At 48.3% G+C, this 25705-nt stretch overlaps 9 protein-coding genes across 9 annotated transcripts; 7 read left to right on the forward strand and 2 right to left on the reverse strand.

Annotated features, from left to right (window-relative positions):
• Positions 1–1119: 1119 nt before the first annotated feature.
• Positions 1120–2381, forward strand: N7446_011697 (uncharacterized protein; the record flags this gene model as incomplete). The annotated part of the gene is made up of 3 exons (XM_058520439.1): positions 1120–1585; positions 1652–2295; positions 2343–2381. The coding sequence occupies 3 exons, from the start codon at positions 1120–1122 to the stop codon at positions 2379–2381; spliced, it is 1149 nt and encodes a 382-aa protein (XP_058367963.1).
• A 174-nt stretch (positions 2382–2555) lies between these two features.
• N7446_011698 (uncharacterized protein) lies at positions 2556–2981 on the reverse strand (the record flags this gene model as incomplete). Its single annotated transcript, XM_058520440.1, has 1 exon — positions 2556–2981. The coding sequence occupies one exon, from the start codon at positions 2979–2981 to the stop codon at positions 2556–2558; it is 426 nt and encodes a 141-aa protein (XP_058367964.1).
• A 1579-nt stretch (positions 2982–4560) lies between these two features.
• Positions 4561–9180, forward strand: N7446_011699 (putative ABC multidrug transporter; the record flags this gene model as incomplete). Its single annotated transcript, XM_058520441.1, has 7 exons — positions 4561–5006; positions 5057–6374; positions 6423–7239; positions 7289–7767; positions 7816–8588; positions 8638–8980; positions 9037–9180. The coding sequence occupies 7 exons, from the start codon at positions 4561–4563 to the stop codon at positions 9178–9180; spliced, it is 4320 nt and encodes a 1439-aa protein (XP_058367965.1).
• Positions 9181–9925: 745 nt separating this feature from the next.
• N7446_011700 (uncharacterized protein) lies at positions 9926–12256 on the forward strand (the record flags this gene model as incomplete). The annotated part of the gene is made up of 4 exons (XM_058520442.1): positions 9926–10291; positions 10340–11959; positions 12014–12106; positions 12161–12256. The coding sequence occupies 4 exons, from the start codon at positions 9926–9928 to the stop codon at positions 12254–12256; spliced, it is 2175 nt and encodes a 724-aa protein (XP_058367966.1).
• A 151-nt stretch (positions 12257–12407) lies between these two features.
• N7446_011701 (uncharacterized protein) lies at positions 12408–14052 on the reverse strand (the record flags this gene model as incomplete). Its single annotated transcript, XM_058520443.1, has 4 exons — positions 12408–12510; positions 12579–13117; positions 13170–13824; positions 13871–14052. 4 exons carry the CDS (start codon positions 14050–14052, stop codon positions 12408–12410), a joined length of 1479 nt encoding a protein of 492 aa, XP_058367967.1.
• A 1340-nt stretch (positions 14053–15392) lies between these two features.
• On the forward strand, positions 15393–19586 carry N7446_011702 (putative plasma membrane antiporter; the record flags this gene model as incomplete). Its single annotated transcript, XM_058520444.1, has 11 exons — positions 15393–15447; positions 15494–15562; positions 15611–15717; positions 15767–15940; positions 15989–16401; positions 16454–16502; positions 16556–16922; positions 16968–17069; positions 17128–17340; positions 17851–18307; positions 18365–19586. 11 exons carry the CDS (start codon positions 15393–15395, stop codon positions 19584–19586), a joined length of 3228 nt encoding a protein of 1075 aa, XP_058367968.1.
• A 321-nt stretch (positions 19587–19907) lies between these two features.
• On the forward strand, positions 19908–20512 carry N7446_011703 (MAPEG family protein; the record flags this gene model as incomplete). The annotated part of the gene is made up of 3 exons (XM_058520445.1): positions 19908–19912; positions 19958–20250; positions 20313–20512. The coding sequence occupies 3 exons, from the start codon at positions 19908–19910 to the stop codon at positions 20510–20512; spliced, it is 498 nt and encodes a 165-aa protein (XP_058367969.1).
• Positions 20513–21439: 927 nt separating this feature from the next.
• On the forward strand, positions 21440–22898 carry pgxB (uncharacterized protein; the record flags this gene model as incomplete). The annotated part of the gene is made up of 4 exons (XM_058520446.1): positions 21440–21778; positions 21825–21992; positions 22044–22463; positions 22518–22898. The coding sequence occupies 4 exons, from the start codon at positions 21440–21442 to the stop codon at positions 22896–22898; spliced, it is 1308 nt and encodes a 435-aa protein (XP_058367970.1).
• A 1017-nt stretch (positions 22899–23915) lies between these two features.
• N7446_011705 (uncharacterized protein) lies at positions 23916–25582 on the forward strand (the record flags this gene model as incomplete). The annotated part of the gene is made up of 4 exons (XM_058520447.1): positions 23916–24134; positions 24190–24684; positions 24736–25412; positions 25459–25582. The coding sequence occupies 4 exons, from the start codon at positions 23916–23918 to the stop codon at positions 25580–25582; spliced, it is 1515 nt and encodes a 504-aa protein (XP_058367971.1).
• Between the last annotated feature and the right edge of the window lie 123 nt (positions 25583–25705).

Below are 25705 nucleotides of genomic sequence, written 5' to 3' on the forward strand. Positions count from 1 at the left end.
TTATACTTATTTCAACCCGCAGACCTCAACGCACACGACCTACATATACAGCTGACGCCGATCAGACACGATATCTCAAAGTCGGCTTGCCGATCTGTGACGAAACGCTGCAGCCTCAGCAATAACCATCGTCTATCACTCTTGCTTGGCTGTGTTGACGCTGTCAGCTTCTTGGTGGAACAGCCTAGACAAATATAGTATCGTATATGCACACTCATTACGGAGTATTCGATAAAGGATAGGATATATAGAAGTCGGAATATGTTCCAACGGCCAATCGCGAAACAAAATATACCTCATACTATATACTATCATGATCCGACTTAAACCACGCAAACGCTTCTATACAGACCTAGCAACAGCTCATCCTCCTTTCGACCTTCGCCGTTGCCGTAACCCTCCAAATACAATTTGCCCTACTAGACACATGCAACGGCTCTCGTGCCCGCGCTCTAGTCGCATGCTCGTCGCCATTCTTCTTCACGAGGCCTATAGCCATCTTTGCAATTTCCATGTGTTTGCATGGGTATGACGAGGATCAGATTATTGAGGCTACGCGGCATGAGTTTATTGACTGTCATTTTGGGTTGACTGGGATAATGATCATTGCTGGGGGTTTGCTGTTAGATACTGCGACGCTGTTTACTGGAGTTAATTATTTGGGCCCGGCTGGGACGGCACTCAAGGGGATTTTTGTTCTGGGGACTGTTGCTTGGGGTGTTGAGGATCATTTGCCCAAGACGAGGGTGGCTAGAGAGAATATGGAGGCTGTACTCTGAGCTTTGGAGAGGAGAGAGATTCTTTGAGGAAGTTCTTAGGGTTAGTAAAGTCCCAACCTATCCCTAGGATTCGACTTGTCTCTCGATGGACGATATGTGGGCTGGTGGTATTGGAAGATGTTGGAATTCTGGTGTTGTTCGGGCTGGCCATCGCCCAAACAGTGACAGCGTCGCCAAATGGCCGTGAGTTGATATGAATGAATACAGAGAGGAATATAAAATGGTCCTCCGAACGATCAGATAAATTATATAAAGATCTCCCTCCCATGGAAACGCGATGACATAACCGTCACGTGTCTCCATAAGAGACGCGCAATCATCAGCTTCACTCTCCAACATAATGCCGCCCAAGAGCTTCCCTTATCGCCGGAGCTCAAATGCCTCGGAAGAAGATTTCTTCGATATCCCTGATGAGCCATGTCTCTCAATAGTCAAGCGACAGCTACGTCGCATCCGAACATGGATCACAATCGCCATTCTGGTCTTGTTTATCATGTGGCAGCGCCGTGAACGACCTCCGCCGCCACCTTTACCGCATATCCATTACGACGAGGTGGATTGGACGCGCTTTGCCTATACCCAGTATGCTACCTCCGAGGTCTACATGTGCAATTGCTTGATGGTGTTCGAGGCATTGCATCGGCTCGGGAGTAAGGCGGATCGCGTGCTGTTCTATCCGGAGGAGTGGGATCTCATTGTTGAGGATGATACCGATCGGGTGAGCCAGCTGTTGCTGGAGGCGAAGTACAAGTACAATGTAGTGCTTATCCCTCTCAAGATTGATGGAATCAAGAATCCATCGTCTGGTGAGTTGGAATTGGAATTGCGCTCGCTCACCCCTTGGAACACTCCAACTGACATTAATTGACTAGGTGCTGGTTCTGAGTCCTCGTGGGATACCAGCAACACCAAGCTCATGGCCTTTGGCGAATCCCAATACGACCGAGTCATCCACCTCGACTCCGACGTGATCCTCCTCCAAACCATGGACGAGCTATTCTTCCTCCCTCCCACCACAGTCGCAATGCCACGCGCCTACTGGCTCCTCCCGGAAAAGAAAATCCTATCATCCCTACTAGTCGTCATCCAGCCTTCCTACCGCGAATACCTTGTGGTAGCCGGAGCCTCCGAGCCCGCCAAGAACGGTCAGGTCGAGATGAACCTGACCGATCACCGGTATGACATGGAGCTATTGAATGACATGTACGGGGATTCGGCGATGGTCCTCCCACATCGGCAGTATGGTCTGCTATCGGGCGAGTTCCGGACAAAGGATCATAGTAGATTCTTGGGGAATGACCACGAGGTGTGGGATCCGGACCGCGCGTTGGCTGAGGCCAAGTTCATTCACTTTTCGGATTGGCCTATTCCAAAACCTTGGGTTATGTGGCCGCAAGATATGTTGGCGAAGGAGCAGCCCAAGTGTAATGAGAACCCTGGGACGCCGCAGGAGAGTGGGTGTCGAGATCGCGAGATCTGGAAGATGATCTATGATAAGTATCGGAGGAATCGAAAGGTATGTTAACCCAAGGGGTTTATTTGTCTTCTGCTAATGCGTTACAGGAGGTCTGTAAGTTGCTCAGCTACCCAGCGCCGGTTTGAGCAAACCTCATTGTACAATATGGGATTGGCGTTTGGCATTGGCGTTTGGCTTGATATGATGTACAGGTTGCCAAAATATAAATGACTTGATGATGCCATTGAGGTAAACCGAATCGTAGGGATATCATAGAAAAGTAACATACACCAAACCCATGCAATCAATGTGCAATGCATTCACGCATATCCCATTCCCCTCCTCCACCAATTCCACACTCCCCTCTTGGCCATAATACTCCCAAACTCCTTGACACTCTCAACCTCAATGAGACCGAGTGCAATCCCAAGTCCCACGCTCGAACCTTTATCCCTGTCCATCTTATTGTCCTCCCTTCCACTCCCCGATTTCTCCCCCGGTTCCTTTTCCACCTCCACAACGCCAGGCCTCGTAACCAACTGAAAATCCTTATATCGCAGCCTCCTCACAACATCCACCCACATCTCCACGCGATCCTTTCCCGCGCCCTCTACATACATGATGCCCGGACACCCGCCGGACCGGAGGAGCACGGCACATTGGTGAGTGTCTGCGGCGCGTTTGAGGGCGGCTACCTTTTTGCGGGAGGTTATGTGATGGGTGCGGATGAGGGCGTTGTAGAGCATTGTGAGGATATGTGTAGGTGGGAGTTGTGAGTTCGGAGGAGCTGCTGGAGCTCGGGAGAAGCTAAACCGCTTTGGTAAGGGTAATTATTGTAAACGTCTATTGGGTTGTTCTCTCGAGTTTATATATAAAATTGCTGAAATTGGAATCTAGCAGTTCATTTAAGCATACTATACCTGTACATCACATATATAGCGTATTATTTTGTCTTGGGCAAGCTAACTTGTATATATGGTACATCGTTCCATTGTAATCCGTTAACAACTAACTTACCTAGGTAGATATTAGGTAGCTTACCTAGCATCCATGGATCTCACCCGAAGCTATAAATTGAAGCACTAGCAACTACATGTATATAGCATTGCCCACGTGCCCATGTACATGCTCCAAATGAAAAGACTCTAATGGAAGAGCCGGAATACATGTTAGTTCCAGTCAGGTTCAGTGCAATGAGACGACCCACATCTTGACTTGTATCTTCCAAGTTTCCAAAACGAAGCCCCGTACGTAGATAGGAGTACCTAGGTAGTATATAGATTTGTATAGAACTTCAGGCGATGACAGTGTGCACAGAAGTACTCCGGCCGTGCGTTGAATATAGTCCGCGAATCGCGCGGGAGGCGCACACGTGTGGACAACTTATGATTACGATCTTTGTCTCTACATGCCCAGGTGTATACCAACTTCAGCTCAAACTTGGTCAGGAACTGACTCTGTCAAGACCACGTGGAAGCCTGATCCTGCAAGGCTTCGTCAGTGGAGCTGTAGGCGCATTGGCAGTGCGGGGGATAACCTGGAGAACAGGACTCGAGACTCTGGACTACTGCACGTCTTGGGAGGCGTCAAAACTGCGACAGCACAGTACATATGATGAGTCGGCAAACTATATATCGACTCCGTCGAAATATGAGTCAGCATTGTCTAGTCCAATGATATGAAAGTGAATAATAATGGCCCTGAACTGGTAGATCATGTAAGATCTAGACCACAAGTAACTTAAGTCTAATGTACAATGTACTCAGGCAAAACACTCGGAAAGTACACGAGTTAGCCGCAAAAAAAGCGAAGCTTGGTTCCGATCCGAATTTTCTCCAATGAACAACCAACAATGGACGGTTGTGGATTACAGTGGACTGTGGCCGACGGACTGGTGGATCATCCTCTCGTCTTGGCTTCCTCTTTTCGCCATACTATCGCGCGGTGGCCGCGGAATCCGCCAGAAAGTGAAGCCCAGTGCCATATATCTGCCAAACTCGGGGAAAAGAATGAAGACCCTCGTGGACACACCCCAGATCACCATCTGATTGGTCCTATTACGTCCGACGTGCATCAGATCTGCTCGCTGGGTCAATCGGTGCCCTTTTGCTTTTTTCCTTGGCCGTTCGGATTGGCCCATGCTTCAGCTTAGTTCCAGTGAAGGCGACGCATCTTGGCTGCCCTTTTGGTCCAACTAGATTGGCTCAGGTTCTGTTCTTATAAATATGATTCTCTCGAGTTCGTCGTTTTTCTTGCAATAGCTTCATATAATGTTGTGTTCGGGAACTTCTACTTGCTCTTTATAACATCGACTAAAGGGTCAACATGCCCGCTCCTCTTCACCCTCACCCGCAACCGAAGCATACGGCTTCCTTTGCTTCTAGCTCTAGCAATAACGGCCCACCGAGAGTGCAGGTCTCGCATGAAGACGAGAACGCCATTGCCGATATTCATCGCACCTTGACGGAGAAAAGTCCCTCAGACCAAAAGTACCCGGAACCTCATTCATCGTTTGACAGGTTCCTCGAGGAACAAGTTCAGGGCAAGAAACGCTCAAACCTCGGTGTCTGCTTCCAGTCGCTTTCAACTTGGGGCGAGGGAAATAGCCATGCAGATGTCAAGACTCTCGGCACGGCACTCTGGCGAACCCTGACTATGCAGGATATCTATGAGTGGACTATCCAGCCGTGGACAACGAAGAAAAATCCCCAAGAGGGCCGGCAATTGATTCGGGACCTGTCTGGTGTCGTTCACAGTGGCGAGATTATGCTGTAAGTCTATCAAACTTCTCTAGACACTACACAGTCTAACGAGAGTATAGTGTTCTCGGACGTCCCGGTGCAGGCTGTTCAACATTCCTTCGCACCATCGCTGGCCATCACTCCTCTTTCCTAGGAGTGACCGGTTCAATCGACTATTCCGGCCTCAGCCCAGAAGAAGTCCGAAAGCACTACCGTGGTGCGGTGGCATACGTCCCGGAGGACGATGTGCATTTCCCGACGCTGAATGTAAGGCAGACTCTTGAATTTGCTTTACAGAGTAAGACGCCCAAACGGTACCGAGACCGGATCCCCCGATATCTCGAGGTCTATGGCCGTGTTTTTGGAATGACGCATACCATGGACACCTTGGTTGGCAATGAGTATATTCGGGGTGTGTCGGGAGGAGAGCGCAAGCGTATCTCCATCATTGAATCTCTGGCTAGTGATTCATCTGTGGCATGCTGGGATAACTCGACCAGAGGATTGGATGCGTCTTCTGCTCTTGATTATGCTCGCAGTTTGCGCATTATGACCGATACCTGTGGCAAAGCGACATTGCTCACTCTCTACCAAGCGTCTGATGCTATCTATGAGCTTGTGGACAAGGTGCTTCTCATCGATGAAGGGCGCATGCTCTACCAAGGACCGGCGAATGAGGCAAAGCGCTACTTTGAAGATCTCGGCTACGAATGCGCCGACATGCAGACCACCTCTGACTTCCTGACTAGCATCACGCTCCCGGAGCGCCGACGCTTCCGTCTTGGATGGGAAGGTCGTGCCCCTAAAGGTCCGATCGAACTCGAGGCTACTTTCCGCCAGAGCGCTGCATTCGCCAAGATCGAGACTGCAGTTGGAAGTTACGAAAATCAGAAGCGTGGTAAAGCACCCGGCGCTTCGGACTCGGAGTGTGGCAGTATTGAAGAATTCAAGAAGACTGTACAGAGTGATAAGTCGCGCTTTGTTTCTTCCACGTCGCCGTATACCATTTCCTTGTTCCGACAGGTTGAGCTCTGTGCAAAGCGGCAGATGTGGCAGCTGAAGGGACATCTGAGTCCGCTATACATCAAGTTAATTTCTTGTGTCGTTTACGGATTATTGATTGGATCCATGTTTTACGACTTGCCTCAGACAACCGAGGGTATGTACGCCCGTGGGGGTGTACTCTTCTACTCATCCATTTTGCTGGCCTGGCTGCAGATGTCGGAACTGGAGGAAGCCATGCAAGGTCGAGATATACTTAATCGACAGAAGAAACTCGCCTTCGTGCGGCCCAGTGCTGTCTGTTTAGCTCGGGTTCTTTCTGATATGGTTGTTTCTGCTCTTCTCACATTCTTGTACCTCATTGTCATGTACTTTTTGGCCGGTCTTCAATCTAACGTGAGTGACGAACCTTTTTCTACAGAAGATCTACTAAAAACCGTATAGGCCGGTGCCTTCTTCATCAGTTTTCTCCTCATCTACATGTGCACAATCTGCCTGACTGCCCAATTCCGCGTGTTCGCCGCCCTGTCTCAGAACTTCGAAGTTGCCCTCCGCTACTGCGGCGTCTCTGTTTTGTTCTGCATCGTATTCGGTGGCTATGTTCTATCAGTCGATAAAATGATTCAAGACGTGCCCTGGGTTGGATGGATCGCGTATACGACCCCCGCTCTGTACACCTACGAGGCAGTCATGGCCGCTGAATTTCACAATCTCAACTTCATTTGTGCCACTGGATCTATTGTTCCAGCAGGCTCTGAATATACTGATCTTGCATACCAGACTTGTGCTTATGCTGGTAGTCAGATTGGCAGTACCGTCGTCAACGGCGATGACTATCTTGCTGCCAAGTATGGATTCTACTACAGCAATGTTTGGCGCAACTTTGGTATACTCTGTCTGTTTACTATTGTTTTCATTGGTCTCACTTGCTGGCTGAGTGAAGTGCTTGAATGGGAACTGGACAGTGCCGGACCAATTCAATACAAAGGATCGCAAAAATTGTTCAAGCGAAAGAAGAATACCCAGTATGATGAAGAGAAGGCTCCTGTTTCGGTAGATCCTAGGGCAGCACCTGCTGGTTACGAAAGCAAGCCTGATCAGACCATCACCGCCACAGAGTCTACTTTCACGTGGTCTGATCTTGAGCTCAATGTTCACATTGGTAAAGAAAGCCGAAAGTTGTTGGACGGTGTTAATGGTTACTGCAAACCGGGCACTTTGACTGCCCTTGTGGGTGCCTCGGGAGCAGGAAAGTCAACATGTAAGACCTTTTCCGACTGATATGAATTGCATTACCTGACCAATACCAGTGTTGACTGCACTCACTCAAAGAGAAAGCCCTGGCATCTTGTCCGGCTCATTGTTCGTGGATAACCACTCGATTGACAAATCCTTCAACCGACAGATTGGATACTGCCAGCAAATGGACATTCACGACGAAAGCAGTACCATCCGCGAAGCATTTGAATTCTCTGCCCACCTCCGTCAAAGTCACGAGGTATCAGATGCAGAGAAACTGTCATATGTGCAAACTGTGCTTCACACGCTTGACTTGGTCGAACTGCAAGACGCCATCATTGGATCGCTGGATATCGAAAAGAAAAAGCGCGTGACAATCGGAGTGGAACTCTGCGCCAGACCCAAGTTACTTCTTTTCCTGGATGAGCCTACAAGTGGACTTGATAGCCAAGGCGCGACCCGTATCGTTGCTCTTCTTCGGCGTCTGGCAAACCAGGGACTGGCGGTTCTTTGTACCATTCACCAAGCTAACCAGCAGCAATTCGAAGAGGTATGCATGCAGTAATTCCAGAGTGTAGATCAAGACTAACAGATACAGTTTGACCGTGTCCTTGCCTTGAGTCCCGGTGGCAGCACATACTACTTCGGCCCTGTGGGTAATTCTGGCCACGCAATCTTCGACTACTTCAAAAAACATGGCAACATTCCAGAGAAAGTGACCAACGCAGCCGATTTCCTCATCGAGGTAGTCGTCGAGGGCATGAAATCCTCCGGAAACCAGGTAAGCTGGGCATCTGTCTGGCGCGACTCCGAAGAATGCAAGGAAGTAAAGAACGAAATCGCCTGTATCCGCTCCAACAACACTCGCACATCCTCTACAGCACCACGTCCCCCGCCTCTCAGTCGCCAGATTAAACTCCTCACCCAACGAACCTGTCGCCAGTTTTGGAGAACGGCTGAATATCCCTACTCACGTCTCTACGCTTCTTTCCTGCACGCCCTGATCAACGGCCTTACCTATCTCCAGATTGGGAACAGTGCAACGGATCTGCAGTCGAAGGCTTTCTCTTGTTTCTTAGTTCTTATGCTGGTACCTGAGTTTATCAATGCCATCTCCATGCGGTTCATCCTCAATCGGGATATTTGGCTAGCGAGGGAAGGCCCCAGTGGTGTATACAGCTGGGTTGCTTTCTCTACTGCACAAATCGTCGCTGAAATCCCCTACGCTATCGTCGGTGGAGTAGTATTCTTCATTTTGTATTATTTCATGGTTGGACTGCCACTTGGATTCGCGGCAGGATACAGCTTCATCATGTTCTTCTTTTTCTTCCTGTTCGCCACGTCGTGGGGTCAGTGGATTGCTGCTATGAGGTGAGTTGGCCAACATCCCATTTCGAACCTCTTAACTTACAACCTTCAGTGCTGATTCCTTGGTTGCCGCCACACTTATGCCATTCTTCATTATCTTGGGAGAACTATTCAACGGTATTCTCAGACCACACGAGCAGATGCCTGCTTTCTGGAAATATACCATGTACTACATCACGCCATTCACTTACTGGGTTGGAGGTGTTCTCACGTCTGTACTTCGTGGTACGGAGGTAGTCTGCACTCAGAGCGAGTTGACCATCTTTGAGAGTCCACCGAACATGACTTGCGGTGAATACGCGGGCTCTTGGCTTGATACTAAGGGTGTTGGCTACTTGTCTAACCCCGATGGCCTTGGACGATGTGGGTATTGTGAATATAGTTATGGTGATGATGTGAGTTTCCCCGCAAAGACAGACTCCTGGATTGTTATATTAATATTTTGCTGCAGTATCTCTCGGGCATTGGTCTGGACTCTTCCAAGATCTGGCCGTACTTTGGCATTTTCCTTGGTTTCACTGTGGCAAATTACTTGATGGTGTATCTGCTGGTTTATATGCGCTCGGTGATGAAGCCTTTCTGGCGATCAAAGTAAATATTGGGTGGCTTTGCATATATTTTTGGCATTAGCATAGCGTTGCGAACACGAATTTAGATCAAAAAGTCGGATTTGGAGAAGTTTAACGGAAGACATATGACTAACATTATCTATTTTCGTACTGATGGATTTCACCCCTGTACAATTGAGTGTTGTAATAGGCTATACAACTCATTCTGATCCATTCTGACTCATTTGATGCCTTTTGACATCCACAAAACTTGGCTTCTTTTATCAATCAGCTCGGGGTTAAGCGGCTTACCGCATCCGGTAACTCCGAGGCCGGAGACAGCTGCTTCGGGTATCGCATCGCATCGACGTCTTGTACATGTAGGCGTCCGTCAAGCTTGTTCTCCTATTTCAAGTCCTGTCGACTTTATTGAAACATTTCATGTCAACTCTGATGTTTGGGATGGCGACTTAGCTCGAAAGACTTCCTTTTGCCCTAACGTCTGACGCACATCCTTAGCGTCATTGCAAGGCTACGACGAAAACCAACTCACAGTTCACCATTGCAACAATGGAGACCAATTCAAATTACTATCAAGATCCTCCATCGCCGGAGAATACAGAGGTATCAGCACCCCAGCGCCGGCGTCGCCCGCCCCTCTCTTGTACAGTGTGCCGGAGACGCAAACTAAAATGCGATCGCTCACTTCCATGCGGGCAATGCCTTCGCTCTAAAACACCGCACGAATGTGTTTTCGTCGGACCTCAACCGGGCCCTGTAGAGCCACAGCACATGTCACCACCAGTATCACGGCGAGCTAATAATGAGCCAGGCCGCAAAAGTGGCATGTTTGTCTTTGATTCGAAGTTGGGGGCCAATTCGTCGAGGGGTACCAAGCGTGCGAGGCCTGATGAGCTGCATGAGCTCCGAAGTCGGTTGCGCACCTTAGAAAATTCTGTCGGCAGGACTTCTGTGCTTCAGACGCCTGAGGCATCTGTCGGTGATTTTTTCTCTCCCTCTGAGGGGGAGACTGCTATTAGCTCTGAGAATGTTGGTGTTGAGGATCGCGTGCGATTTTTACCTGATGCGAGTTTCCGGGGGAAGAAGGCCAAAACAAGGTATTTTGGTCGCAGTCATTATACGACGACTGTGTCATTTGTGAGTGTTGTAACCTGGAAGTGTGAAACTCTTGCTAACTGAACACAGTTCCAAGACATTGGTGCTTTTATGCGCCGGGGTCACGGATGCCGAGAAGTCAAAGATCAGGAGTATACTGACATGAAAAAGTTCAAGACTGAACTTTGGTCCCGCGAGACACAAGATCACCAGCGCTCGTTCCGTGAACAGCCGTTTAACCTGGACGAAATGGTGCCATCGCGACAGGTCGCAGATCATCTCCTACAACTCTATCTGGATACATTTGAGACGACGTATCGCATTTTACACACTCCGACCTTTTTAAAGGAGTATGCCGACTACTGGGCCGGTACCCAGCCATCCGACACGGCATTCCTGGCCCAGCTACTAGCTGTGATGGCTGCCGGTAGCTGTTTCTATGTGTCGACACCAGGTCAAGACGACCGAGACGCATTCCAGGTACCCGCTATGCGATGGATCATGGCTGTGCAGTCCTATATCTCATGCACATTTGTCAGCCCGGAGATAGATCTGCGAATGCTCCAGACGCAATGTCTTCTTCTCGTGGCTCGCCTTGGAGTTGCAAGTGACGGCGATGTAGCTTGGGCGTCCATGGGATCGCTGATTCGATCTTCAATGACTATGGGACTACATCGTGATCCGACTCGTTTCCGCAAATGTCCTCCTTTTTATGCTGAGCTGCGGCGCCGGCTGTGGGTTACTATTGTCGAGCTGGATCTCAAAATCTCTCTTGACCGCGGGGTTCCACCATCGGTTGATCTAGACGAGTGTGACTGCGATCTACCGTCTAACTGGAACGATTCGGATCTAGTACTGGATATGGAGCATAACCCAGCACCTCTCAGCACTGCTCTCTACACGCAGAACTTCTACCAGACTCTCCTGATGAAGACTCTACCATTGCGTTATCGTATCGCCAGGAAAATAAACACTCTTCGATTTAACCTGTCTTACGACGATGCTCTAAGAATGGGCGACATACTCTCTCGCAACATGCAGAGTGCATCATCTCTGTTCGAAGACAACGCAACGAGCACGTTACCCGAAGAAGCAAGTCGCCACCAATTCGCCCAGTCTTTACATCTATTCATTATGCGCAAATTCCTTCTCGCCCTCCATCGCCCATTTTCTCTCAGTGTGGTCCGACTACCCAAATGCTCATACTCGCGCAAAGTCTGCTTGGAGGAATCTCTCGGCATTATTTCGCAAATGGAACTCCCCCTTTTGCCTGAGGATATCCAGTATCCCCATATTACACAGCTCGGCAGCGGTATGTTCCGCGATGAGACTTTCCACGCTGCAATCACAGTTTGTGTGGAGTTATCACTCCAAGCAAATGAAATGAGAGCATCGGCTTCCTCGGGCATGGACGGTGTGAACTCTAGTGTTTTGATGAGCATGATTCAATCACAGCAGGGCGTTATGATGCAAGCTATCGAGCGTACAGCTGATAATTTCGGGAGACGAATTGGTGTTGGTGGAAAGGGATGCAAGCCATTCTTCTTTTTGAATATCATCATGGCATCTGTCAAATCCCGTGTCAAGGGTGAAGATCCTTTGTGCAATGTTGAGTCTGCCGCGAAGAGAGCGGTTCGGATTTCTCGAGCGGTGTTAGATGGGGCTTCATATCGTGATGCTCAGATTAATGTGGACACTCGACCGGTTCAGGTTAGTATCTTCAGTTATGACTATTTGCCAGTCTTGTCTAATCTGTTCATTCAGACGCCCATCCTTTCGGGTGCCACTCCAATGACTGGTACGCCGAGTGATATTGATCCTTCCTCCTTGTTATCAACGGACTTCAGTGATTTTACAGTAAGTCATCACATCATTCAAACAGTACTTCTATACACATACTGACTGTAGCAGCCAATGGATCTAGGAGGCTGGTTCGACGGCTTGGATTACACCGGCCCAGAGTTGTGGGATGCTGATCTCTTTAAAAATCTCCCAGCGTTTCCCTGAACTACTTGTAATATTGCCAAGGTGAAAAGGAACAGCATGCTTTATTGATATATCGGTACGGAGTCTGGCAGGTTTGATTTAAGATATCCCACTCATTGTACATATAAAATTGGTCTAGGACTTAACCGAATCTTACGTGATTATTCAACCATCAGGCTTTTGTCATCTCCTTATTCAACTCCCTCGCGACAAACTGCATACAAGGTTTATCCTCACACATAGTCTTCGGAATCATGGCATGACTCTGAAGTAGCCTATTCGTAGAAAAGTTAGCTAAACCATTCAATCCCAGTGCGTGAAATAGTAGAAAGATGATACTCACGCTTGATACCGCTGGATATTCTTCATCTCCAACTCCGCCAGGGCCCTCAACGCAGTCTGTATATCCGCAACCAGATCCTCACACCTACTCAAACTGAAATCTTCCCTGACAACAACACGCAACATGCCCATAGACTCACAGTCTGCCGCCATAGTGTAAGCAGGTACAATCCAGCCCTTCTCGCGCAATTTCCGAGAAAGCGCCCACTCATCGAAAAAGACGTTTTGCGCGGGATTCAGTCTGAATGCTACCACTGGGAGTCCATGGCCACCTCCTTCACTCATGATGATGAAGCCGAGATCTTTTAGCCGGGTCGTTAGGTGGTCTGCTGTCTTGGTGAGATTGGCCATGATTGCTGTGTATCCGCTCCGACCGAGTCGGATGAGTTGGTAGTATTGGGCTATGATGTGTGAAGCTGGTTTGGAGAAATTCAGGGTGAAGTTCAGCTGGTCCGCACCTAGGTAGTTGATGTTGAAGATGAGATCTTCTGGAAGATAGGCAGGGGAGCGCCAGAGGGCCCAGCCAATGCCTGGGTATACCTGCAAGGATGGTTAGTGGCGAGAACGACCGAGTTGGGAAGAACCAACTTACCAATCCGTATTTGTGTCCGGAGACATTGATGGAGACAACGTTTGAGAGCTGGAAGTCCCATTGCAACTCGGGATTGACGAACGGAGCCACGAATCCACCGCTGGCAGCGTCTACATGGATAGGTGTTTCTAATCCTCGTTGAACGAGAAGGTTGTTGATGGCTTGAACATCTTCATACTGTCCGGTATACGTGGTGCCCAGAATAACACAGATGCCAACAGTATTTTCATCAACCAGGTCAACCGCCTGAGTGGGATCAATCACATAGCGTGTCTCGGTACATGGTACCAGTTTCTCGTCGAGATCGAAGTATTTGCTGGCCTTTTTCCAGCACAGTTGCACCCCGGTGCTCATGATGATGTTTGGCTTGGAGAACTCCTTTCCCTGGGCTCTGCGGTTGTTCTGCCATTTCTTTTTCATTGCTAGGACTGCTAGCATGATAGCTTCGGATGATCCAATGCATGCTGTGCCAACGGCTGTTGGTGCTCCGTTTGAGATGGGAGAATGGAAAAGGTCGGCTAGAATGTTCAGGCATCGGTGTTCGATTTCAACGGATTTGGGGTATTCTTCGTGGTCAATGATGTTCTTGTTGGCGGATTCTGCGAGGAGTCTCAAGGCTTCATCCTCCATGTAGGTTGTCACAAAACTGGCAAGACTAAAGTATATTAGCTAAAATTTAGTAACTTCAGGACGATACTCACTTCAACATGGGTTGGCCATCAAGTACAAGATCGTCTTTGATGAGCTGGTAAGCTACGTCTTTTGGCATCTCTCCATCTGGAAGTCGTTGGGATGGCAAAGGTCTGGCGGCATAGCGAGAGCCGTAGACCTGAGAGCAATCACTCTTCGTTGCAAGGGTAGAGAGTTGTGCTATTGAGCCCATTTTGTGAGAGAAAATTGAAGTGAGTGACTGAATACAGATTTGATTTACTGTGCAACTTCCTTATTATATAGTATTACTTCTAGGCTTGATCGTCAAGTGCTGGAAAATCTCTCATAGTAGCCCGAAGCGTGTGGTGGAGCTATGAGGGATTTTGCTGCAAGACATCTCGATCAGGACTATTCTAATAAAGGGGTCATTACGCCATCCTAGACTTAGGGTATCCCATTCCATTCATATTTATAAAATAGAAGAGTATACGCTATTAAATTTCAACGTATAGATCTGTGAATGAAGCCATGTTTACTCGAAGAACAGAGTTATACTAATATCTCTTGGCAAGGCTGGCCAAGACCTTCCAGAAAGCATTGGCATAGTTAGAAAATGGGCTGGATGACGCTTCAACTCCTAGCTACGCAGGCTACAAAATTAGCAATGCCTCCTTATCATCCCTTGTTCCGAGTTTAGAGCATTCTACTCCTGGATTGTTGTCACAGCGTTGCCGTAGATGTTTCATACATGTATGCAAATACCGTGCTTGTCAATAAATATAATTTATGAAGCCTGTGGCCTCGGGAGCTGTGAATGACGCCCAGTTGGGTTTTCTGATAGGCTAGCCCCTGCCCCTGTCAATCCTTGTTGGCGCGTACTCTGACGCTCAAGGAGCCGTGCAGCCGTCCGGCCAAGCTTCTCGGGTGCGTCGATCCCGATGCGCGAAGGGTGACATGGGTGGCGAGATAGGTTTGTAATTGGTTGGATTGACTCTACTATTTAAACGTAGAAGTCGTGGCGCGTACAAGGACGAGGCTAGAACCCTGCAATCTTAGCGCTGTCAATTCTATAGATTGGTGCACAAAGATTGCCGCTTGGGACTCATTGAGCAGTCGAGGGCCAACCGTCTATGTACATTACTTTTTGATCTTCACGAGATTCATCACAATCACATTTGTTCGACCCAACAGTGCTGTGCGTGGAAGTAGTACCTCTTATCTATGACACGTAAACAGTGTCTCCGCAGCAAGGGATGCATGCAGTCTACGGTTGTGGCACTCGATCATGATAAGAGGCTCTTGGTGGCCAAAAGAAAGGGAGCATTCCTCGGCGCGAATTGACATAATGGCGGCATTTGCGCAATTCGCAGTGGCATGGCCCATATCAAGTTCCGACCTTGTCCTTTCAGATTGTCAACGTCAGCTGGCCCAGATCACCACACATATTTGGTGCGACAAGGACGATCTCCGAATACAGTGCGATATCCCACCTGCACGGAGAGCGGACAATCTACGTTGCTAACCAGAATCCACCGACTCTGCTCTTAGTTCTTCGCGTCTTGCGGGAACAGGATGCTCCATCCGATTTTGGATCTTAGTAGTGTGAATGTTGTCCTTGCATTGTCAGGTGAGACCTTTGCACGTTCCGTGAGGTACTTTTCTGACCTATATAGGAATCTACATTTTGGTCTTTGGTTTCGTTGCTGTGAAGATCAAGCAAAGATGGTACCTTGGTGAAGCGTGTATGTATCGCAACTTCTTATCGAAGGACAGTTACTGATCATACACAGTACCGTCGTTTATTGTGGGCGCTATAATAGGGCCCTTTTGTGCCAGATTCATCAACGTGAGCCAATGGAGTGGGGACTCTAAAACTGATGTTGGTGACATTGCCTATGTAAGTATCCTGGAATGACAAGCATGGATATCTGAACTAATGATCGCAGGGCCTGAGCCGACTGGTAATTGGTATCGCGATGGTCAAAGTTGGATATGAACTACCAAAACGGTATCTTCGGCTTCGCCTAGTTGAGCTCACGATCTGTTTACTGCCTTTGATGACCATCCAATGGTTGATCACATCGGCATGTATCAAGCTGATAATCCCTCAGTTGAGCTTCGTGAGTGGCGAGTGTGTTTCTATATACCATCGTACTAATTCTCGCCAGTTGACTTCACTCATCATCGGATCTTGTGTGATATGCATCGATCCAGTTCTCTCGCAGGCCATCGCCAAAGGCCCTTTCGCAGATCAGTACGTTCGAAGGCACCTTCGAGAATTTATTTCTGCCGAAGCAGGTGGAAATGATGGTTTCGGGTTTCCGTTTCTTTTGCTCTCGATTGCTCTCCTTCGTTATACCGACTCTCCACCGGGTGTAATGAATTCAGCAGAGGCCGACCTCACAAATCATAGGCGTGATTGGATTGGCGAACAAGATACTGGTCGGTTTGGTGGCGATGTCGGACGCGCTTTGGCACATTGGGCTGTTGAAGGGGTATTATACATGCTGGTTATGGGCGCTGGATATGGTGTCCTTGTCGGATTTTTGAGTCGGAAAGCGTTGAATGTGGCTTCAAAAAGGTAGATGGGAATTCCGATATTGAGGTTGAAACACTGGTTAACAAAAGCGCAGACGATGGGTTGACAGGGAGAGTTTCTTCCTATATCCCGTTGCTATTGGAGTGAGTGACGGAATCATCCGACCCGAGAATGTCGGCAACTGACAAGTTTGTAGCTGTTTATTGTCGGCACCTGTGGCTGTTTCGGATCTGATGAGACCCTCGCCTGCTTCGTCGCCGGTTGCGCTTTGAATTGGGACGGATCATACCATTTCGAAGTTGAAGAAAGGCGTGATTCTTTCAATCCTGCAATTGAAATTATCCTGAACTTTGGGACGTTCATGTTTCTCGGTGCTATTACGCCATGGGATCAGTTTCAAATGCCCAGCCAGAATGGAATCACCATCGCCCAACTGGTCGGGTTGGGATTCTTGATTTTGATATTTCGCCGGATCCCGGCGATCATGATGGGATATCGATTTATGCCTAAAGTGTGCAATGATTGGAAAGAGGCATTATTTATGGGTTACTTTGGGCCGATTGGTAGGTTCACCAATTTGTTGAATTTAGAATACTGACAACTTCCAGGAATTGGCGCAATATCATATGTGGAGTATGCACGCAGACTATTACCGGACCCAGGAGAAAGTGATGTCGAGATCAACACTCTGACTTCGACTATGATTCCCGGTATGATTCCGAAATTCTTCATTTTCTGGTCTGAGCTTTTCTAACAATCATGTGTCAGTGGTCTACTGGCTCGTCTTCTTCTCCATCGTCATCCATGGACTCTCGATACCAGTTCTGAACTGCCTCTATAAATGGTTCAAGGTTCCCACAATCAAAGACCATCCAATCGAAATAGTTCTACTCTCAGAGAACGAACCGGTCCCCAACAATAGTGTGGTCGATCGCCAAGGTCACTCGATTGTGCTCAACAACCGCTTCTCTTGTGCCTCCGGTCAGCGACCTCAAACATATGATAGCAATAGCCAAGGAGAACCGGATATGATAATGTTGTACTGCAGTGGAGACTCAAATTATACTGGCTCACTGGAACGAGATTCGACTAAGGCGTCTTCACGGGAGCTTGAGCGGACTATATCTGCAAGAAATGTGGTTTAGACATCAAATTTGTACAAACCGAATAGCTATGAAGAACTATGAAGACTTCTCTTATGAAAGCCCTAAAGATGATTTCCATAAGTCTCAGAATCTTGTTGGAAGTCCGCTTCCGCTTAGTCGTCGGGATGTGGAGTGACGGATGTACGGATATAAATGGGGATCCCGTACGTGTACGTGTACTCCAGCAGAAGTATACTGTCCGCCGTACTTAAACCCCTCATTTCTAACAAGACTTGAGGATAATTATCTCCCAACAGAATGTCTTCTTCAGATTTTAACATAGCTTGGAAACAGCTCCCTCATCCTGCCAAACACCCAGCCTTCTGTTACAATGGATTTCATCCAGGTCGCGTCACGAATCTCCCCAAGGGCCATGTGAAGCAGGCGGGCTTTCAAGCATTCCCTGTGGATGTGACTTGGGAGCAGGATTGTGCAATCACTATGCGCGATGGGATCAAGCTTTACGGTGATGTGTTCCGGCCGACCCGTGGAGACAAAGTACCCGCTATCATTCCTTATAGTCCATATGGAAAGGTCGATTCGGGTGTTCTGTCGTATGATCTCATGGGTCCCTACCGTATGGGAATTCCATACCAGCGCCTGAGTGGATACGAGACGTTCGAAGGTCCCAACCCTGCTGAGTGGGCCGAGCGTGGATATGCAGTTGTTGACATCGATGCTCGGGGATGCGCGCATTCGGAGGGGAATATTGTTTTCTGGGGTCAACAGGAGGCAGAAGATATCTATGATTGTATTACTTGGGTATCTCAGCAACCGTGGTGCAATGGATCAGTTGTTCTTGCGTGAGTCCTTGAGGAATATATGTTCTAAGGTTAGTATCGAGACTAATTGAAGCATAGTGGGAATTCCTGGCTCTCCATATCCCAAACTAACTTTACCTCCCGACTCTCCCACCCAGCTCTAAAGGCAATTGCCCCATGGGAAGGTCTTTCAGATCCTTATCTTCAGCAAAACTGCCGGGGCGGGATCCCCAATCCGGTCTTTATGGGTTTGATCATGGGTGGATTCGCCGGTCTGGCTAACATGGAGGATTTTGGGAAGATGCTGCAAGAGCATCCATTGTATGATGCGTACTGGCAGAGCAAAAAAATTGACGCCAAGAATATTCGCGATATTCCGGTGTACTTCACAGCCTCCTACTCGACAGGCCTTCACACGGAAGGATCTCTTGAGGGATTTCAGACAGCATCTACTCCGAAGAAATGGATTCGAATTCATGCTTCCCAGGAGTGGCACGACCTATATACTGTCAAAGCAAATGACGACCTTCAACGCTTCTTCGATTTCTACGCCAAGGGTATCCAAAATGGCTGGGAAGAAGATACTCCTCCAGTGAGACTCACCTTGCTTGGTTTTGAAAATAGCCCAGCAAAAACAATCGTGGAGCGACCTGAGCAAGAGTGGCCTCCTGCACGTCTGCGCATGGAAAAGTTTTACCTTGACGCTGCCACAAAGTCACTTAGTCCCTCCAAGCCGGACGCCACCGCAACGACAACACATGAGAGCCACTCTCTGACCGACTCCTCGGACTTCAAGCTGGTTTTCTCCGAGTACACGGAGCTCTGTGGGCGACCGTTTGTTAAAATCTTCATGTCAGCCCCCTCACATGATGATCTCGACGTTGTTGTACAGATTCGCAAACTGTCTGCTTCTGGCGAAGTCCTCGAGTCTCTCAATTGGTCTCCCATGCCACAACCGCAGCCCGAAGTGCCCAATGTGAATGTTGCTAAACACCTCGGTCCCCAGGGAATGCTCCGTGCGTCTCATCGCGTTAGTATGGCTCCTCGCACCAGTGACGATGAGTATCCTTCTTATGATCACCGCTCACGGCAACCAATTACGCCCGGTGAGATCGTGGAGCTGCTGAGTCCGATCTGGCCCATGGGTGTTGTGTATGAAGCAGGCGAGGGATTGGTATTGAAGATTTCAGGCCATGATATGTCATTGCCAGAGATCGAGATGTTGAGGCCGACTGAGCCTCGCGATGAGAACAAGGGACAGCACATTGTCCACACGGGTGGAGAATATGATAGTTATTTGGTTCTTCCGCGCATTGCATAATGAACTGTATAATGAAGAAGGCGATTATTCCAGTTGCGAGAATAGCAGAGTGTGTAATTTGAAGTTGGTACTATGGAGTGATCAAAGAAACTTTGGGTTGGCTGAAAACTTCGCAATTTACCCTGAACCTCTGTAAAGCCCAGCAAACCCGGGGTTAACATCCCAATTGTCAACTCAGATGTCAGTTCGCATAGCAAAGTTGGCACAGTGATATCATCGAACTTGATCGGCATGACTTCATCTCCTCGGTTCGTGCCCACATGCGCCGATCGCTCTATATAAGGAGGGCAGTCCCCAACATTCTGAGGAACATCCATAACCATGTCGTATGTTGCCTACCCAGTACAGAGAAGCAAGACTAACTGTTGCAGTGCCATTTTAACAACTCTGGGCCTCCGCGCTGCAGCTGGCCAACAGCCAGCAAACCACGCCGCTGGGTTCCTGGTGGGCAACTGGTTCCTCGCGTTTTGCTTCATGAGCATTCGTGGTGAGAAGATGTATTATGGTCTCGACCATAATGACTCCCCGCGCGAAGACTTGTCTAAGTACGGCGAACGCGCTGTTCAGGAAGGCAAGCTGAGCCGTCGCACGCTTGAGAAGCTCAAGCGGAAGGAGGCTGCGCATGCGAACGCGCAGGAGGGATATCCGCTGTTTGTTGCGGCGAGTATGTGACCTTGCCAGTTGATTTTTCTTAATGATTTTTCCAGTTAGACTGACATGATTTAGTGTTGCTGTCCTTGTACGCCGGTCTCCCCAATGAGACCATCAACGGCATTGGTATTTGGTATACCCTTTCACGCGTTGCGTACAGCTTTGCCTACTCGTACATCGACTCGCCAACTGTGAGCTATCTTCGTTCTGTGACTTGGTGGTCGGGTAACATCAGCTGCGTCACTGCTCTGGTGCTGGCTGGCAAGAAGCTGTAATCGAGACGCGTCGATAACATCACTCATGGTATAACTGCTTCTCCGAAAAATATTGTTCTCATGGCGAGAGAGAATATCATTCGAAAACAAGGAGACTGGGGACATTGGACAGTCAAGAAGGTGTCGCAGGCGGGCGATGTCTGACGTGTCGTTTTTACAGCTAGTTGACCTGAATACCAAGTAAATAACAAGAACAACCATCCTTGAAACTGACTTCAAACCTCGTATTTGCAAGCTTGTTTTTCCGAAACGGCGTGGAAGGTCAACAGTCGGTGAATCCTCACTTCCGAACACTGGGCGCCCAGGCACTCTAATACCACAACGATACCAAGACGCAAAATCTACCCCCGGAAATAAACAAACATCAAAAATGCCGTTCATCTGTCAAAGCCCGAGGTTTAACCCCAGATCTATGCATGATCAAGTCAAGCCCTGATTGGTGGAATATCCCATTTCTCATGTGGAAACCAGCCCAAGACGGTGGAATGTATCCCGACCACAACAGAGGCGCATTGAAATGCCAATAAAGATGATTTAGCACTGCCCAAGCTTCTCTTGACTAAAGTCCCTCCGCATCCCCGCTCGAAGATGATCTTGGCGAAATGCGGAGAAAATGATTTCATCTATACCGAGTCGCACCTGCATAGTCTACGCTGTATACTACCGCACTCGTACCGCACTTTTTCCGCACTCATTGCCGATCATCCTTGTCTGGGAAACATGCGATTGATAGTTTCTTATAGGCGGAGAAATCTCTGCCTCCTCCGCCTATTGCAGTTCCCCGGATTAGTAGGTTATAGCTCGAGATGAGCTCGGCTGTTACAATTGACACTCTGGGGTAATCTATAAAGTAGACACAAATGCCTGCTTGACTCGTTTTACATTGACTTACAGACAAGTTCATCAATCCCTCGAATTGAACTGGCCATGAAGTTCCTCGCTATCGGTGCGCTGCTTCTCAGCACAGCCAGTGCTCTTGCAACAGAACATGTTATCAAGGGAGCGTCAATCATTCCTGCAAATCATAAGGGTGAACTGAAGAAGATTGGTGCCCACGGCCAGAAGTACAAAGACCGTCGCACGGTAACAATTCGTTCATCGAAGAGTGACACTGATGATATCTCCGATGATTTCCTTTGGGGTATCAAGGCTGCCAACCACGGTGGACGACTCATTCTCCAGAAGAACAAGAAGTATGTTATTGGAAAGAAGCTTGATCTTAGCTTCTTGGATAACATCGAAGTGCAGCTCGATGGTGAATTGAAGGTATGTCATTGTGCCATAAAAGGATGAGCCATGCTGACATTTATAGTTTACGGATGATATCGAGTACTGGCAAGCAAACAACTTCTACTATGCTTTCCAGAAGTCCATTACCTTCTGGGTTTGGGGTGGCCAAGACATCAAAATCTTCGGCAAGGGTACTTTGAATGGAAATGGCCAAGCCTGGTACAACGCCTTTGCTGGCCGGGAGATTTTGGTAAGAATGAATCAAGCAACCTAAGGAATATTCAACTAACACGTATATAAGGACTCATCAAACACTTTTTACCGCCCCATTCTCTTCCTGACAGATAACGCTACTCGAGTCAGCGTTGAAGGAATCACCCAACTAAACTCGCCTTGCTGGACCAACTTCTTTGTCCGCACCAATGATGTCGTCTTTGACGATGTTTTCATCAATGCGTACTCGACCAATGCATCTGCACTTCCCAAGAACACCGATGGATTTGATTCTCTCAACGTGAACGGCTTGACCGTTACTAACACCCGCGTCGATATCGGTGATGACTGCTTCTCACCCAAGCCCAACACCACCAACATCTTTGTGCAGAATCTGTGGTGTAACAACACTCACGGAGTGAGCATGGGTAGCATTGGACAGTACTCTGGAGTTCAGGACATCATTGAGAATGCCTGGATCGAGAACGTCACTCTGCTCAACGGCCAGGTATGAGATGATATTATTCCACTACAGTGATATTGTTCTAACAAAAAAATATAGACTGGTGCCCGTCTCAAGGCCTGGGCTGGACCTGACGTTGGTTATGGCCGTATCAACAACATCACTTACAAGAATATCCACATTGAGAATACCGACAAGCCCATTGTCCTGGATCAATGCTACTTCAACATCAACGCCACCACTTGTGCTAAGTATCCCTCTGCCGTCAACATCACCAACATCACCTTTGAGAACATCTATGGTACCTCATCGGGAGCTGAGGATGAAGTCGTTGCCGACTTGACCTGCTCGCCTAATGCTGTGTGCTCGGATATTCATATGGAAAACATCAACCTTGTTAGCCCCGATGGTGGCTCAGAAATTATCTGCGATGGAATCCAGGGTGACATTGGTGTGGAATGTGTGTCGACTACGAGCTAGATAGACCAGTATGATGAGTGACTTGGATAGCTTATGGTTTTGAGGGATTGGCAATATAATCAAAAGTACCACTATGAGAAGAGATACAGAGCAAAATAGAGCCTAAATGAAGAAGTGATTCCTTCAGCTGAAGTGGCTGCATGTCTCCGAGGACACAACGAAGTAATAGGAAATAATCTCCGAGATCATCGGGAATTCACCAACAACCGCCACAATCCTAGTGGACAATGTTTCATGACACCTACTTTCTAAGCAAAAGCACCAGATTGGCCATAAGTCATCGTTTATCCTGTACTATCCCGCGCTCGGCCGTACGGAGCTTTGATAAACGATTTCGTCTGAGCACTGAGTCTGAGCATCTCGAAGCCGACAACACAAGCCAAGGTTTGAATGTGGGGATTTGAGAAGGGCCACTGTTCCAGGTGGGCTTGCCCAGCCAGCCAAGACGGTATAAGCATTGCGAGTCGACTATATTCGTCGGTGAGAGAGAAGGTGATGTCCGTTCATCAGACCATATCACAATCTCTCGCGTGAAATAAAGAGACTAGAGGCAAATTTGAATATCGAGCTATCACCGCAGACTGATATTACTTACTATTATTGACGATTGGTGATTCTTCCAGGAGAACGTCGTCTCTCCCCACCCCACACTCTCCACGCACGCTCTTACTGGAGCGGATGAAACTATACCCGCAAGCTCATATCTACTTCGGATTTGGTCAAGTCAATTACTGGGATAGCATCCTGACTGGAACTTGGTTTTCGTTTGTCTGCAAATCCTTGAGTCTAGTCTGAGGGTGGAGATGAGTCCACGTCTTGCCCCCACCCCCCAGATCGCTGGAAAGATGGGGAGTACGGGGAAGTGGGTTAACACTAGATGAGATGTCCGTGGTGCTAGGGGGTAGCTCATATAAAGAGCCAGGGATAGAAAGCAACGTACATTTCTTTCTCTCACAATCCGTTATCTAATATCTCTTCCATCTCTTCCCTCAAGCATTGGTGGACTTTATATTCATGATGGAGAAGACTGATAGCCAACATATGCATGTTGAAGGAGTTGATCCTGGTCCTCAGGGAACTGAAGCTGGAAAGTACTCTGATTTCTATATTGAAGACCAAGTTGCTCATCTGTCTGAGGAGCATCGCCAGTATCTTCTCGCACGACATGGCACATTGGATCTTGATCCTCTCCCTGACATGAACGATGCAGATCCCTACAACTGGTCACGATGGAGGGTGAGAACATTCCTTTTTGAAGCACACCAACAAAGCTGACACTTTCCTTCTATAGAAAAACATAAACCTCGCTCTCGTCGCTTTCCACGCCATGATGGCCACGTTCACAGCCGCTTCCATCCAATCCGCATTCGAAAACATCTCCGAGGACCTAGAAGTCAGCATGCAACGCACTAGCTACTTGGTATCACTATTCATTGCCGTGCTAGGTGGTGCACCCTTGTTCTGGCGACCGCTGTCCAATCGATTCGGTCGTCGTCCAATCTTTTTGATCTCGTTGATCTGCAGTTTGGTCGGAAATATTGGCTGTGCGAAGAGCTATTCGTATGCCACAATGGGTCTCTGTCGTGCCATCACTGCTTTCTTTATTAGTCCTGCGGCGGCTATTGGTAGTGCTGTTGTTGCCGAGACTTTTTTCAAGAAGGATCGTGCGAGATGCATGGGTGCGTGGACTTTGATGGTCACGATTGGTGTGCCAGCTGCTCCTTTCATTACGGGCTTCATCGCTTTACGTGTTGGATACCGGTGGATCTATTACATTCTTGCCATTGTGAGTCCATCTTCATTGTAGACTATTGACTAAAGCTGACGTGGTTTGCAGGTCAATGCAATCCAGTTCATTCTATACCTCTTCCTCGGATCCGAATCCCTCTATGTCCGCAGTGAACATGCCTCGCACAATGTGACCAGTGTTAAGGAGAGTCTTTTCAAGTTTGGCCGCATCGATCGGACTCCATTCAGACTTTGGGACTTCTTCCAGCCCTTGAGCTACTTTGGCAAGCCATGTGTGCTACTACCAGCAGCCGCATATGCCATGATCTTCCTTTGGGGCAGTGTCATGCTCACAATCGAGATACCTCAGCTTTACCCGGCGATGTTCGGCCTTAACACGCAACAAGTTGGTCTTCAATTCTTGGGCTTGGTGATCGGCTCTGTCATTGGAGAGCAGATCGGCGGCTTTATCTCCGACCGGTGGATGTTGGTGCGCCAGAAGCGTATTGGAGAGCCCCCTGCACCCGAATATCGTCTTTGGTTGAGTCATATTGGCCATGTCCTTACCATTTGTGGTATCGTGGTGTTTGCCGTCCAACTTCGGGATGCTGGGAGTACTTGGAATATTACTCCGGTCATTGGCGCAGCTATCGCTGCTGGGGGTAATCAGATTGTTACTACTATTGACATTACTTACGCGGTCGATTGTTACCGCGAGGATGCTTCGAGTGTTGGTGTGTTTATTACTTTTGTTCGTCAGATGTGGGGATTCATTGGCCCTTTCTGGTATGTTCTTCTCCACGCTAGCTATGATGTTTACTCACTGAAGCAGGTTCCCTCAAATGTTTGAGACGGTCGGATGGGCTGGTGGTGCGGGTATTGCTATTGCTCTGATAGTAGCAGTCAGCATCATTCCTACCATTTTAGTACAATGGCGAGGAGCTGCATGGCGATGATGTTTTACTGAATAGTATTACTGGATGAGATCAATTGGCACACTATGTTATGCTACTATATCCATCGATCAGATTATAGCTATACCGTGATAAATTCTGTCTTTTGGCAAACCCCTCCAAGTC

This window comes from Penicillium canescens (genome assembly GCF_028828765.1).
Source record: "Penicillium canescens strain IBT 15451 chromosome Unknown utg000008l_segment0_segment0, whole genome shotgun sequence".
NCBI classification, from domain to species: Eukaryota; Fungi; Ascomycota; class Eurotiomycetes; order Eurotiales; family Aspergillaceae; genus Penicillium; species Penicillium canescens.